We start from the raw sequence: 16,351 nt of genomic DNA, 5'->3' as shown, positions 1-16,351 counted from the left end.
CAAAATGAGAGACATGCAGAAGTCCACCAGAAATTTTACCACAGCTATTTAATAAGACAGTCAGCCTACGGTAATTAACAGCAAATAATAGTGTTTGCATAAAAGGTAGAAATCTCATGACCCTCAGAAATAAGCTCAGACAGACTAAAGGTGTTAGAATTATTGTACAGTGTAAGATGATGCTTTTTGGACAGAAAGGAACTGCCAGACAGCCTGGTGTCACTAATGGGCCTGTTGAATCACAGGGGACTGTTACTGCAAACTGTTATTCAGGGACTGAGACAGGCCATGCCCTCCGTTTGTTAGAGATGAACAAAACTTGTGGTCTTTCAGTAATAAGTTCTTCACAGTAAGGAGAAGTGTTTGGGGGTGAAAGCACATTGGATTTTGTTGCTGTTAGTAATAGTATGTTCAAAAGACTATCACCTGCATTTTAAAAAAAGAGCCTGGTATCAAACCAGGGAAATTGGTTTGCTAAAAATAAGTATTTCTCTGTTCTGTGCTTTTAAGTCTTATTTCTTCTAAAACCCCACCATCTTTCGTGATCACCAAAGCTAGCATGCATTCTTTGTTAATAACAAGAGCCTACCTACTTTGCATTTCCGAACTTTATAATGCAAGAACAAAACAAATTGCTCCAGGTTTCAAAAGAAAATTTTGGCCCTGGCATGCTAATCAGAGGCAAGACTCAAACCCAAAGCCCAATAGGCCCCATATCAAAAGGCTTTAAGATCTAAAAGCAAGTAATAAAAAGCAGCTTTAATGCAAAACGGTTTGGACTGAAACAAGAGACTTCCGTTAAGTGCCCAGTACACTAATAAAAAGGATGGCCTCGAGGTACACGTACAAGTTAAAAGTGGAAGCTGTGTGCGTTTGTATTTATGGGAACGGCAGCCCCAAGCCAGCAGCCCAGTCGCTATAACCCGCCGACGTGAAGACTCTTCGTCCGCAGCAGCAAGCAAACCCAGGCTATCATGCTTAAACCAGCTCTGCAGCCTATTTACTCCCTCAGAAAACAGACTTGCCCTAACACAACATCTACGTTTGATTTTAGCCTGGCAACAAAGGTCCTAGCCGTGAATTAGATAACCAGCCCTGAAGGAAGCCCACCTGCCAACTCCCGGTCCTCTCCAAAGACAGCTAGACCAGAGACAACTGCTACCCTGACTGCGACTGGCAAGCACAGCTCGCTCTTTCGGGGGTGGATGGAGCAAAACAGTCCTAGGCTTGCCAACAAGGAGCCTTCTCCTCTAAATTCGAACACTGCAGACCCTCAAGAAAATCTCCGTTGCTTGAAAAACCCATTTTTCATTTGAAAATTAGTTGGATAAGCGAGGTCTACACGTTCAGGGCTAAAACTGATTTACAGTCAAAGGAGCGAGTTGCTACATCCTTCTCACACTGGGTCATCTGGTACCTTCAGTGACCCATCTTACAACAATCACCAAATTCACTATGGATTATTTAACACATCTCAAGAGACACTGAAATATTGAATGGTAGGCAAAGTCCCCTTCCACTTACTATGGACAGTTGCCATTTATATAATAGCCTTGGAATACAAGAGGCAGCTTGTATAGCTCCAAAAATATTTCTTGGCCTTTACTCCAAAAAAGAAAATGAAACAGTCCTATGACTTCATGAAATATTTGAACCCATAATAATGCAAAGCTTTTTTATTATGAAGTTACCAGGAAGATTATATGCAGATGAAATTCCTCCAGGAAAAACAAGTTCTCGTCTTTGTTGTCACACAATATATTAGCAGGGTCTGCAGATAAGAATGTGAACATTTGCAAAAAAAAATCATTTCCCAAGACTAGTCTATTGTGTTTGTGCACCAGAATACAAGAGTTCCAAATCCTCCTAAGACTGCTCAAGTTAACCTCTGCATGCAGCCCCCAACGTGGTTCTGTCTAGAGAAATGTACCAAGCTGAAGCCTTACATTTAAAATGTTTTTACCATTTTGAAGTGTTAAAATGAGCACTCTATTTTTATCGTAACTTTTTTTAAAAAATCCCACTTCACTGTTTTTATACAGCATAGTTTTCCTTGTGCATTTCAAGAATGAGTTTTGCAATAAAGCCTGCAGGACTCGGATTTACATCCTCACCCACTGACAGTTTAATTACTTTCATTGTAGGAGAAAGTATTTAATCACATATAGTCAGAAAAACAGCTCCTTAAATACAGGCTTTTGGGCCCATGATCCCCAATTTGAAATTCAATGAAGAATGACACATGCATACTGTGATCCATTTCCTGATTCAGAACACTTGATATTATCAAAACATACAGAGTTCCACAGCTGACACACACATTTTTCTAAACCATTGGTAAAATCCTTCCAGCATTTTAAGCCCATGAAATGAGGATTCAACTTGCTTCAGGTATGATCTCAAGGCAGTGCTAGTCAATGAGCTGTACAAAGACCAACATCATAATGCTGTGCTAATTAACATATTAAAAACAGACCATCTAAAATGCTGTTTGAATTACACTAGTAGTTGCCAGTATTTTAACTTTCTTCTCAACAGTTACTACATTAAAGGTAAGTCACCACTGATGATTCTCAACCATAGATATGCATTAATGATTCCTTATTTAAAAAAAAAAAAAAAAATGAGGAGGGGGAGGAAAGACAGGAATTCTCAGACCCTCATTATGGCAATTCAGCACAAATAAGTCTGGTAAAGTCATAAAAACCAGTTAAGTGATTAAGTGTAAGTGTCAATAGTTATATATTAAAGCAGACTATCAGCACCAGCTGGTCTTCTTCCCCAAACTTGCATCTAATTCATTACAGACAAGACAGCTACCAAACCCAGAAATGCAAGTTTTAGTCAGAGTATGCTGTACTAGCCTTTATACTGCAGTAAAGATTGATTCCGTAAGCAGCAGCAACTCACACACAGTTAAATGCAAATATCAGCTGTCAAAGTATTGAAAAATTAGTTTTAAAATGAACAAGTGGTCTTACAGCCACGTGTGTGAAACAGAACATGATTCTAGGTGGGACCTATTACACAGTGACATTCATTCTGAAACAGACACAACGTGTGCGTGCGTTACGTATGTATTTTATAAAAAAGAGCAATGTCTTCTGAAGAGTGGAGAATAGCCAGAACATTAAAAAAAATGCTGTAACAAGAGCAAATATTTGTGCGTTTGCTTTATGAAGCTTACATTCTAATGTTTACAAAGGCCAGCACTTATATAAGACTCTCCACTAACAAACAAATCTGGAATACATCAATTGTACAGGTAAGTCAGCCAAAAATAAGCAACAGCTATGCTCTTCTCACTTTTAAGAAAGCATGCAATAGGTTTCCCCCTTCTGCCACCCCTTGTTCAGATTTCTAAATCACAGTACCAATAAAAAGCACGGTATAATGAAACTGGGGCACAGGTAACAGGTTGAATTTGATCACAGGCTGTTTATCAATATTTTGCAAATGTAAAAGCAGCCTTCTTTTAGCATCAAGAAGGTGGAGAAGATACAAGCATGAATAAAAAAATAATTAAACGATTTAAGACATCAAAAATTCAAGAAATAGCACTGTGCATATACAAATAAAATTAACATTCAACACTGTAGAGCTCCTTTAAAAATGGCACCAATGGACAGTATTTTACAATATGCACATTTATTTGAGGCGGGGAACTAATGCTCCACAGGTCAAAATGATAATACAGATAATAGTGCCGTTGTTGGCCCATTGTGGTACTTCTTACAATTTAATGGAAACACTTTTAAAAATAATCTGGTATGTACATGTCTTCTGGAAACTCAGTGGCTTCTTCAGAACAGAAAAAAACTCTGGTTCTCCCCCCTCCCCTTCGTAGCCAGGCAGTGCTGCCAGAGATTGTGCTCACTTTTAAAGCACGTAATCTTACTTTAAATTCAGTGCTATTTTCTTTCAGAAAGATCAGAAGTTGTACTTTTAGGTAACAAAAGCATTTATGTTACAAACATTCAAAAATGGAAGCTTATGATTCTGGCAGACAAAGTTGCGTATTAAATACAAACCAGCCAGCAATTACTGAACATAAAAAACTTATTCAATCATAAAAAAATACTATAATTCATCACCACAGACTTTTTACATAGTTATAAATAATAAATAGCATAACACAGTAGATTACAAACGGATTTATTTTGCCCCGTTAAAGTCTTTAAAAAGTAAAGTATCTATTGTCTTACCTCAGACTGACCAAGGTACTGTATCAAGACTACTCATAGCTCAAATATAACGCCTTAGCCAAACAATCTGCAGAGCTCGTATTCAATCCAAACTTTGAAGTCTTTCCTTAGAAATCGACTGTTCGCGTCGCCGTTTTGCCCTGCTCATGACCGACAAAGGTACAGACGCTGTACACGGCAGCTGCCAGGGGTATGTCTCACCTTGGCTGCCAGCCCACAGCCCACAGCCCCCTGCCACGGAGCACACACCTGGGGAAGGAACACTAAGGAAAGCAGCATCGACGACAGATTCTGGTAAGCACTCTATAAACAAGCTGTACACAGAGGACTTTTCCCACCCACCCCTCTGGTTTACATTCCATAATTTTGTTAACAATGTCCCCTAAGGCACAAAAATACCTATGACCTCAATGCCACAGGAGACATCGATGGTGCCATGCACAGTTCTCCTACACAGTAGTTTTAATAACTTAGTTATCTGCACTGTATGTCTTAGATCGAGGCGTGGATTAATCCTCCTTGGCCAAATCTTGCTGAATATTGACCTTATTTCATACAATCTGTAGGATAAACGTTCTGGGGAGAGAACTACGCAGCTATTTCATCATGTTCGTAGAGTGTTGTCATTTCTTCATTGATGGCAAAAGTGCCAGTCATCATTTTGTTGTGGGTTTTGGGGGTTTTTTAATGTAACAGAGTGAGATTTCCACACCCACTATGGTCTTCTGTAATCAAAACGACTAGCAGCACTAAAATAAGGATTTTTTTTTTTCCTCCCTTTTATAAGGGAATCTGAGGCTAGTGACTGAAAAAAAAAAAGCAAGGAGAATAGTTTTACTCAATGGTGGAAGTGCCAGAGAATAAATTAGTATTTTCAAATCCTTTTGAACCAAATTATTTCCCTAGACATACTGACCACAATCATGAGAGAAATATTTTCCTAAAAATTGCAACACTAATAGGTAGATACCTATTCTCGGAATCAAAAGGTGTATGCAAGTTCCTGAAAGCAAAAAGTTAGTATAATTTGAGCAGGCATCTTGTTTAAAAAATAAATTCGCAAAACCAGACATTAATATGGTCTACAGTGTCCATTATATGGATAAATCAAAAATCACTGAGAAGTTGCCAAGGATTACAGTTACAATAATTTTTTTTCTTTTTAATAATCCTCATGGTTAATGGTTCAAGGATCAGAGTTTGTTTCTCTGTACAAGCGTACAGTAAGGGAACAGCACAGCCAGACACTGACTCAGAACTTCTTAAGTCACTTAGGTGAGAGATCATCCATCAAAATGAATGAAGAGCATGAGTTTGAGCATGTTACTGGAGACTCTGTGGTTATGCTGCCTTTAGTCAGTGAATCAGAGGAAGAGCCAACACTGCTGCTACTCCCATCAAGAATATCTGAAGACAGGCTGGGGAAAAAAGAAAAAAGTTATTTAGTAACATGGGCATGACGGCTTTGTGTACTTTTACCTTTGCAGAGAAGGTGTAGGAGACCTATACTACCACTCAGTCTTTACTGCAAGACTGGCAGCCCTGAAGACTCCTTGTTTTCTGTAGCATGTTATATATATATTCATGCTCCTTATGGGAATAAGGAGCAGAATTTTTCTTTTTTTTTTTAACATGCAGAATAAATTATGACTGATTTTAATCAGTCATAGAAAGGAGGTGACAACTAGTGAGAATAAAATCTTAGAAGGTCATAGGAAAGGAATAATAACAATCTAATGAGCAACGCAGCAAAGATGTCATTAATGAGCTAGTAAGTTCTTTAATGTTGCACTACTCACAAAGCAAGATTTTGAAACCTATTTTTTCCTTGTAAGTAAGGAATTCCTGCGTTAGAATTTTGAAGTCCTGATTCAAGATTCCAGAAGGCACATAAACTGATGCTTTTGCAATTTATCTGGAAGCAACATGAAAAAATATTTCTAGACAGTTTCAAGTCTGCAGGTAAACTGAAATTAAAGTAATACAGAGTTGATATTTTAGAATGCTTAGTATCTGGCTCTTAACACAAACAAGAACTCAGCTTTCTATGATCATAATAAAGAAAGGAGACAAACTGTAACTCTAAAAATCATTAATGTATCAACATGAACTATGTAACTGCAGTAACTATTCACACACACATTTTCTAAGTATTCAGGTAAGTACCACAGATACTATATGTCCACTGCCTACATCATATTGGAATGATGAAGCATCTCTGAGGCAAAGTAATTTTACTTATGAACCAACAGGGATTTGTAACAATTACGTTCAGTATGAAAGATTTGATACACAAAAATCTAGGCTATAGTCTGCTCTGGAAGAATCAATCAAAGGAGCAGGAACATTGTCGCACTACACTAGCACAGAAAGAATTCCCAGTAATAGGCATATGCAAGCTACACAACAGGGTATTTTTTTCCTGGAAAAGAAACCCACAAGAAAGCTTGTGATAAATACACATTCCCTGTTTCGGCATTTCAGGGCACATGAAATATTTTACCATGAACTGAGATCTGTCAGATGTGTAACATCTGGAGAAAGCATGTTGGTTGTTCCTTGAAAAAGTCTCTTTGGCTGACTTTCAGTTTCCATTTCACCTAAGGAAAACAGTGCAAATAATCAAACTCACTTGAGTCTCTGGAATGTCCATTTAATATCTGTCTGTTGTAAAAGAGAGGTCTGTCCCACAATAGAGCAAGGTTGCATTTCTAATACAAGTCCTCTAATTCAGCCAACCAAGCACTTGGGCAAGACATTAATTTGATGCTCACTGTTGTTTAACTATCGAGTCCATCCTTAATTTAACTGATGTTTCAGCAGTATCTGAGGGACTACAACTAAGACATGAAACTAGGCACTTGCTACTTGGACTACAATGAAACAAAATAATCTAAAGCAAACTAATTACTGTGACTGATTTTTAAGCAAGCAGTTGAGATGAGGCAATTGACATAAACCGAAATACTGAGATTAAAACTTTTAGTGATTATGAAAATAGGAATGCCAGCTTGGTTCACAGTTTTACCCTCCCACATACAACAAATTCTGATGCATATGTACACTTCTACAGAAAAAGTGAACAGAAAAAAGTTTGGCCTGTGTATGCATTTCCACTTACTCATCACGAATCAGACTATCTTTGTACCTGTAACCATCTACTGACATTAAAAGATGAAACATGATGGGGAGAATACATATAACCTCTTTTGTATAATCTGCCCTGAGAATAAGCTAGTTCATTAATAGGTTCTGTACAATAGACACATTAGAAAATATTTTAAGCTTGCCAATAACAAGCTTAAAGAAAACCCTCTCAGCTACAGTATATTTTAATTTTTAGTTTGGCAACAAAAACATATGAAATGGAAATAAATTTTCTGGCTTTTTACCTACACTTCACAGCAGCTGTGGTGTCAGTTTGAAAAGCTGGCAGAGGTTAAGCATTATAGCAAACTAGTATATATTAATATGTTAGAGAATTATACTACCACTCATTTTATAGAAGACTGATAACCCCCCCAAATTTCCTATTTCCTTTAGCCCAGGGGGATACATTCCCTTCTTTGAAGGGTAGGAATAGCAGCTTCTATCGAGCAGAACGGGCAAAACACATTTATAAAATACTTTGTCTTATGCAAAAATGAAGAAAACCCAAACCACCAACTCTGGTAACTCTTGCCACTTGAATATTCACAAAGACAAACCTGCACTGCTATAACACAATCACACAGTCTAACAGTATTAATTCCCTAAGGCTGTGAAGTGTTCTTCAATACACTGTTTTCTTCCCCCCACCTATCATGGTGTCAATTTGTTACCATGTCATGTCTGTAGAACACCAACGGTACAGCTACAGCTAAAATTCAGAAAATAACAGGATTATGTATTTAGGAAAATAAATTAGGTTCATTTAAATGGATTAGATGTTCTAAAATTAAGTCACATTTTGAAAATTCCTTGAGATATTGAGTGAAAAAGGCAAACTCGTATCTCCACTTCATAAAAGATGCTCCACAAGCGCACAAGGGTAGGATGAGGGAAGCCTGCTCTTTACCTGCGCTTTTTAATACAATCTGTGTAAAGTCTGCTGTAAAATGTTGAAAGTAAAACAACACAGTATGAACACCTATTTCCCTATTGATCATTGAGCTTGATAAAATTTTGTTCAAAGTTTAATGCCTCTGAAATTCAAAGAAAATAGGAGCAAAGATAGAACTATCATCTATGAGAAAAATTGTCTCTCTCCCCTGTCAATTCAATATAAATTAGACAATGTTCTTTATCTGCTAGCACAAGCAGTCCTAGAAAAACAATAAACAGTAACTTTTCTCCACAGCTAAATATAAGTCTTGCAAAATCGAAGGAGGTGCTTTCGGTGCAGTTAAGAATGCCTAAGTTAAAAAAAAAAATATGCAGAAACGATAAGGATGGCTAGAGGCACACTTGTAAATATCTCCATCTTACAGTGCAAATATCTTAATCTACTATGGAGCCTTGTTCTGAGATGTAATTTGACTATCCTTAACATGGAATACTTCCAGGAAAGAATGCAGTTTTCCCCCTTCAGGAGGAAAGGGCGCTGATCTACTCCATTTCTCTGAACACTCACCTTCTGAACTTTCAGAGTAAAAACAAACATTCAGTACTAAGTTTAGAAGATACTGCACGATAAGCAACATTCCTAAGATGATCTGAAGGGTGTGCACGCTACAGTGGTGCTCTTAGGAATGTCAGGGCTTACGAATATTCATAATATTTAATTTGATGCGTAATAAAGTTTGCCTCTAAGAGCAGCTACTGCTTGAAAAAGTCTTTCATTCTTGTGTTTTAGACTAGCTACTTTACATTGTATTTTTAAGTTATGACTGGCAAATTCCAGTTCACTGTGGATACAAGTGCATTATATTTACAGAACAAGAACAAAAAAATGGGGAGAGAAATGTATCCAGCTGCAAAACTACATCCATATTAAAACATCTGATAATGTAAATACACATACCTTTTCTTTTAATGGGGCCAAGAACACTGGGCCTGATACAGTTGATTGGACTTTGACTCCTCCTGCTAGAGAGAGAATACTGATACTCAGTCAGGCCTGTAAAGGTTCCAAGTCTGACCACCACCATACCTAGCATCAAATCAACACAACCAGAGCATATGAAAGATCCTTTAAAACTATTCCTGCACAACTGGAATACTTAGGGAATCTAAATACATAGATGACAAAGAAGTGCTGCCTATTAGAGCAGGTTCTCTGCCACACAAAGTTGTAGTAAATTTTCTAGGGTTTTCTCCTTCCCTTAGTGTATCACATACTCATTTGAATTCATTTCTAAGTTGTGTGTACTATTTAAATAAAATTGATATGCTGACAAAGTTAAAGTTCATTTGAAGTACCTAGGAATTTCTCCACAAGTTACCAAGTCCATTTTAAAGTGGACACAGGCTCCTATAAGAGCACCCACATAAAGCTACCACTGGTAAAGGCTGAACTTTCAGAGCATTTTTATGTGGCAGTACTTCAGCTATCATAAAATTAAAGTCTCTTTTTAAAGCTGATGTCAAGGCATTAACTAATCTTTGTGCTAGCCTTGGAATTTAAGCCAAGGTATACCTGTTACTTGCAGATGTTACTCACTTGGAGAATCGCCTTGTTGGACTGGGAATAGGACTTGGAGGTAACCCATTACTGCTCACAAACATTTGCAATGATGGTGAAAAACATTGCTGCAGAAAAAGACACATTAAGACACTTCAGAATTTCCTTTTAAAGACAGGTGTTTCACCCCACCCTCCAAACAAAACATCCCCAGTTAAAAAAAGCTAGTAACAGTGTAAGGCAAAGATGATCAAACACAATCTTAGAAGTATTAAAACTTAACTTGGAAAAATATACTGGCTAATGTAATGCTGCTCAGATTAACCTAAAATTCAAACCCACAAGAAATCTGAAGTTGAAATAGACACTGTTTTCTAATTAAGACAGTTGTTTCTGTTCTTCCTCTTACATTTAGAAGCAGCAGTGCAGTACTCAGGACTTACTTCTTTCAAGGCACTTGTTAAACGAGTTGAGTTTACTCAAAATACACGTGATCTGAAAATTTAACACAATATTCCAGAGTAGAACAGAGTATTTAGCTCTGTGGTTTCTGCAGCTCAACTGAGCTTAGCCCATGAATGCCCATATAGCTAAGCACAAAAATGTTTGTCAAGTTATCTACTACTGCTTTACAGTCATGACTCCAAAGGTACAGGACCAGCTGTCAGCATCAGCGTTACACTAGGAACACATTTCCCCAGCACCAGTACGTGGCTGCTCCACGCATCAATACTGGTAGAAGCATGAAATGAAATAAAATGGTAGCAGTACAAAAGCAGAACTGTAAGAGTATGAAAACAAGGACAAGCAGCCCATCTTTAAACACAGTTGCCAGTTTCTCTGCACTATATTTCAGTTTTCCAATCCTCACTGGAAAAAGGCATCAGTATCTAAGATCCACCTCTTCCCTTTCCCCAGCATCTGACATCAGTCTTCAGTGCAAGTTCAGAACGCCCAAGTTCTTCTTCACAGTGAGTTTGTGCCTTCCCTTCCATAACCAAGCGATGTATTTTCATCCTCCTCACCACACAGATTTGCAGCTTCTGGTCTTTGCCTACACTCTTACTTTACACATATGATACATTCTAACTTTGGTGCTTCTTTCCCAGCATCCCCTCACTCACGCAGTTGAAGATCATGTCCAAACCTGATTACTCTAATGACCTCTTCCAGCTTCCCTAGAACCAGAACCCTAGCCCGTCCAAACATTGCACAAATAACAACTTAAAACATTCAGTGTGACAGAATTGGCACACTGCTTAAACTCTGCAGGCTCTCAGATGGTAAGTGTCTGATTCTTGGAAACCAACACAACGTGGCTTTGGGTTGGGGGTTTTTTGCTGTTAGTTGGTTATGGGTTTTTTAAAACTATAAAACAAGCTGTGGAATTCTATGTGTCTTCACAGTTCACCTTGGTGTAAAATGCTAAAATGTTCTCTTGGTTTGGTATTTCACTTATCCTACCTTTCCTATTCCTCTTGTAGGTGAAGGTGCAGGCGAAACTGGAATGAAGTCTATTCTCTTTGGGGAGGAAGATTTCTCAGACTTGTCCAAGTCATTGTCGCTCTGTAAATACAAGGTTTCAGACTTTGCATTAGCACAGGGCACTACCTTAGAATCCAAGGAACAACCTTCTAATGGAAAGTCATTGGGCTAAATGCACAAAATAGCTAAAGCAGATGAACTTAAGTTCTTCTTAAATTATTTTCACAGTTAATTCCTCTACTCCCCTTAAATTCATCGGTTGAGTGTAAAAGTAGAATTAAATAGGAAACATCTATAAAGAGATTACCAGGCTCAAGCTTTCCTCCCATGACTGGCTTATCTGCATTGCTGTTTGCACTTCCCTAGAATACAAAAAATCCCATCAGTAGCCACAAAGAGGATAACTCTGACTATTTTATCATGTTGTTTCAATAACACTCACCTTTCATGTGCTGTTTCTCTGTTCATTAAGTCCACTCCCTCCTCCTGCAGGAGATAAATGCCTTAAGTTTACCCATAACATTTGTTTCATCGCAGGTTCTTGGAATAACACTTGTGATTTAATAATTTGCCATTAGAATTTAAATATGTACAGTAGGACCACTCCAGAAAGAAGATTGCTACCAGCCCAGCTCATTGTTTCTCTTGAATGAAACAACACTTCAAAAATGCAAGGTAGTTTAAAGATGACAATAATAAGCCTTGCAGGACACTTGTTGAAATTAAGCCTTTATTAGACTCCATTTCCTCTAGTACTTGAAAAACTCAATAGGAAAGAAACTCCCATTAGGTAAGCACTTTAACATTGCATACTACTTTTTATTCTGTTCCTAAATACACAGCTAAAAACCAAACTCACCCTTCTGATCTGATGAAGTCGGCTACTAGGAATACGAATAGGAGATGATGACAACAACTGAAAAAAAAAAAAGTGACAGCCACAGTGATCAAATCACACATCGACAGCTTACATACATCCTATTTACCATCACCTACATTTAGTGAATTAAAAATGAGCTGTACAACTACGTGTGGATGACTCAAATGTTGCAAAAAGAAAACACTGACCTTCAATAGAAAAGACTTGTTTTACTACTTACAAATTCATTCTATCACTCAGCAGGTGGCACAGATCTCAGACTTGCAAGCAGCTACTGCTTAGCATCTCAAATACACAAACAGCTGTATGTGCCATTTAGAAAAGTCAGGCATCAGAAATGAAACTACGAACATTATACAATTCCCTACCGCCTAGAGTAAGATGACAAACTCCTGTACTAACTTACTCAACCAGTTTCCTGTTATAAAGGGTAAATCTCAATGTTTCAACTCAGTCTTGAACAACGCTCCCTAAAACTTTACTTTTGCAATTTTTCAATTGCATACAATTTTATGCATCTAATTCCTCCAGAACTCTGGCTACCACCACATACAAACGGTCCAACAGTTCCCACGCAAGATGCCCCTGTGTCTACTGTAACACCTATGGATTGGAGTTCCAAAATTTTTGAGTCTTATTTTTCAGAAATCTCCTAACAAAAAATTTTGAACTAAAAATTCCATCTCACCTTTTCGGAACAAAATAGAAGACACAGAAGAAACATATTTCTTGAATTTAAGTTCTATGGGTTTTGAGAAAAGCAATACCTAGTCTTTATTACCATCAGATAAGAAAGAAAAATTTTAGCAAAAAAGAGCATATAGATCCCTAAATTGACAAGGGAACGGTGAAAAAAAAGAAATGCAACATCTTTGAAAAGTTAAATAATTGCACTACTGTACAGTACCAGACTTATATAACAGCAAGCAGAATATCACCCAGCAAATAAATTACTCTTCTTTAAATGATTTTCTGATAGTCAGAGACCTGTGATTCTCCCTTCCATTTTCACAACAAATTAAAATACCCTTTTAAGACCTTTACTTGTGACAGCAGTTTTCTCTCCCAACCCATGGTCAGGTCCAAATTAACTTTAAGACTGTAATTAATACTGAGAATCACACTTAGCTACTGCTGTCTTCTTGGGGCCTTGTAGTTAATACACCAGTGTTATTTCATTGTCGATTGCAGCTACAGGTGAAAAAAATGCATATTCTGCCGCCTGAAAGCTTGCTAGGATACTTAGTGCAAATAGAAATCAAGTTTAACTTCATTTCTCCATCCCAATTATTTCTTGTTAGGTGTAAACAAAACATGCATAAGATTCCATACCATACTGTGGCGGCTCATAACTGTTGTGCTGTTCCTACGAGTTCGCAACACGTAAGGCTGAAAAACCTGTGAGTTGTCACTGGGGGGGAAAAAAAGTTTTGTGAACCACTTCCTAAGCTGCGTTTTCCTTAAAACTACCCAGCGCTACGGCACACGCACCCACCTCCGGCGCACTGAAAACATCTGTTTTATTTGAGAAGCACCACTTCCACGGAAGGCGCCCAGCACGCCCCTTCCTCCTGCCCACCCGCGCCCGTTCTGCAGCTACAACGCGCGACCCGCCCGCCTCGCCCGGGGCGCTCCCGGCAACGAGCGCGACCCGTTCCGCCGCCGCGCAGCAGCCGCGGCGCGGGGCGAGCCGGGGCCGGGGCCGGGGCCGGGCGGCGGGGCCGGGCCCAGCTCCCGGGGCCGGCCGGGGCCCGCCGGCCGCCCCCCTCCCCCGGCAGCCCGGGCCCAGCTCCCGGGGCCGCCCCGCAGCCGCCGGGCCGCGCTCACCTGAGCCCGTGGATGAGGGGCGCGCTGTTCGACCGCCTCAGCCCGCCCCCGTCGCTCGGGGCCGCGGCGCTCCCCGGCGGCAGCTCCAGGTCCAGCTCCATTTTCTCCTGAGCCATCGCGGCGGCGGCGGCGGCGGCGGCTCCGGCTCCTCCCGCTCCGCCGCGACGCCCATTCACTGCCGGCGGCCGCAGCGGCTCCTCATGCCGCCGCTGCCCCCGGCCAGGCGCGGCGCGGCCGCCCCTACAGGCCCCGCGGGCGGCGCCGCAGGCACAGTCCGGGAGCGCGCCGGGCCCGGCGAGGGGGGCGGCCCCAGCAGCGCCCCATGCCGGGGGCGGCCCGGGGGGCGGCCCCTTCCTTCCCCCCGCCGCTGACGGACGAGCCCCGCGATGCCGGTGCCGCCGGAGCGGAGCGAGCGCCTGGGGACGGACACCCCTCCCCGCCCGCGCCCGCCGCCACCCAGCGCGCATGCGCCGCGGGGAGCCCGCCCCCCCCCTCACGGTGCACCTCCGGCGGCAGCGCGCATGCGCGGAGAGGGGGCAAAGCCGCTCGCCCGCCGCGGCGCACGCGCCCTGCAGCGGCACCGCGCCACGGCGCGGGCTCCCGAGAACCTCCGGGCGGGGGAGCGCGCGCTGATTGGCCGACGGGGCAAGGGCGTGGGTTTGAAACGGCACAGTGGGCGCTGGGGGCATCGCGCCGCGTCAGGCGGGGGGGGCGTGGCCTAAATGGGGCGTGGTCGACCGGGACGCGCGGGTTCGAGCCCGGCCCTGCCGCGAGTCGCTCTCTCCCACTGAAATCACGCAGCCTTCGCCAGCGTTCTGCCCGGCTTTGTATCGCTGCTGAAGAGCGCGCCGCGTTTTTGAAGAGTAAGGAGAATGCGAGTATGCGCCCTTTTCAGAAAATCTGGCGTAAAGTTCATTATGAGATGCGTGATTCCGGTTCTTGGCTGTGTCAGGCTTTGGACTGACCTTTACAATTCCACCCCAGGTGATCAAAATATCTAAGTTTGTGCTTAATGATTTTTATTTTCTCATATTTCCCTATAACAGCAATTGCAATATACACATTTGTCTTTTACATGCAGCGGTCTTCAGGGTCTTTAACAGCACCACGTTTTTTAAAACATTTTCGTTTGCTCCTGGGGAACAGTAATTCTTTTTCCGGTGTGCTAGGGACAGAAACAGTCAAGGTGGAAATGCTAGGATTTCTCATCATTTCAACTTTCTTAGGTGGGAACATGGATACATGAATTATTCTCTTACTCCAAACCAACTGAAAGTAGATGTTCCTAGATAACAGAGTAGAATTCTTGCTTATATAGCTTGCTACTAATTATGGTACCTCCTTGCATTTTTTGTTAATCAAGGCTGATTTGAGTGTGTTCCATTTTTCTACCATCAGAGACAATGCATATATCTCATCAACTCTTCTTGTTGATGCTCAGTTCTTGTACTATACCGACACTATTAACAAAGAACTTTGTGCTTATTAGGTACCTGAGAGGAGTTAACAGCCTCACCAAAGTACATTTTAAATACTTTCAGGAATTTTCAGTCTGTATTTATATTGAAAACGCTGGAGACAAAATTCCTTACCTTGTGTTACTGCAGAAGGAAAATCATTCACAGTCCCATGCCAGTGCTTACACTATATCGTAACCAATAATGGCACATTGTGAGATGATACAGAATTGCCATCAACTCCAATGATAAACAAGAACAAGGTAAATAACCTAAACCTGTCTTTTGCTTGATTTCTAATCATTATGATCAGTTACTGGAAAATTTAGACCTGTTGCTGCAAAAGGAAAAGGCTGTTTAATCACCTCTCGCTGCCACCCTTCACCAAAAGCAACACCACATTTTGAGCTTTAATACAGAACCTGCCCCGTTGTCCTTGTCCAGTGCTTCAGCGGAACCATTTCACACGACAGATGGAGGGTGCCCAAAAGGCAATTCAAGTGACAGTGTCTAGCAAAACTCCTAACCCTGAACAGAAATCTACTCACACATATATTGGCTCTGCTAATACAAAAGCCACCTGCAAAGTCTGACTACATCACCAAACTATGTGAATTTTACTGTTTCGTATTATTGTTATTACATTATGTCCTTGCCACTACGGACAGCAAAAAGCCTCAAATGCTGTGTACCAGGATACCATTAAGAAAAAAGTCAACAATGTCCAAACGTGGCCGAGAGCTCAAAAACATCTGTTTCATGTACTCAAATTTTTCAGTGCCAGGAACCAATATATTAGCCTGCTGCTGCCCAGGATTTATTATAGCCAAGAGAACCTTAATGGAAATTATATATATACAACGGAAAGCAAGGGCTGTCAAGGTGACCCTCAAAG

At 40.9% G+C, this 16,351-nt stretch overlaps 1 protein-coding gene and 1 non-coding gene across 2 annotated transcripts; both read right to left on the bottom strand.

Moving 5' to 3' along the window:
- Positions 1 to 3,061: 3,061 nt before the first annotated feature.
- On the bottom strand, positions 3,062 to 14,461 carry PABIR2 (PABIR family member 2). The gene is made up of 10 exons (XM_042807237.1): positions 14,000 to 14,461; positions 13,505 to 13,583; positions 12,152 to 12,208; positions 11,735 to 11,778; positions 11,600 to 11,654; positions 11,272 to 11,373; positions 9,847 to 9,935; positions 9,208 to 9,272; positions 6,709 to 6,805; positions 3,062 to 5,623 (listed from the first exon to the last, which is right to left on the bottom strand). Exons 1-10 carry the CDS (start codon positions 14,113 to 14,115, stop codon positions 5,473 to 5,475), a joined length of 855 nt encoding a protein of 284 aa, XP_042663171.1. The 5' UTR covers positions 14,116 to 14,461; the 3' UTR covers positions 3,062 to 5,472.
- Positions 5,696 to 5,843, bottom strand: LOC116961790. The gene has a single exon (XR_004407156.1). It is a non-coding gene; the product is annotated as a small nucleolar RNA U109 (small nucleolar RNA).
- Positions 14,462 to 16,351: the final 1,890 nt, after the last annotated feature.

Source organism: Tyto alba, unplaced genomic scaffold (assembly GCF_018691265.1).
Source record: "Tyto alba isolate M040663 unplaced genomic scaffold, T.alba_DEE_v4.0 Super-Scaffold_5, whole genome shotgun sequence".
Taxonomy (NCBI): Eukaryota; Metazoa; Chordata; class Aves; order Strigiformes; family Tytonidae; genus Tyto; species Tyto alba.
The sequence above is the reverse complement of the archived record's forward strand: the minus strand, read 5'-3'. Positions and strand labels throughout refer to the sequence as shown.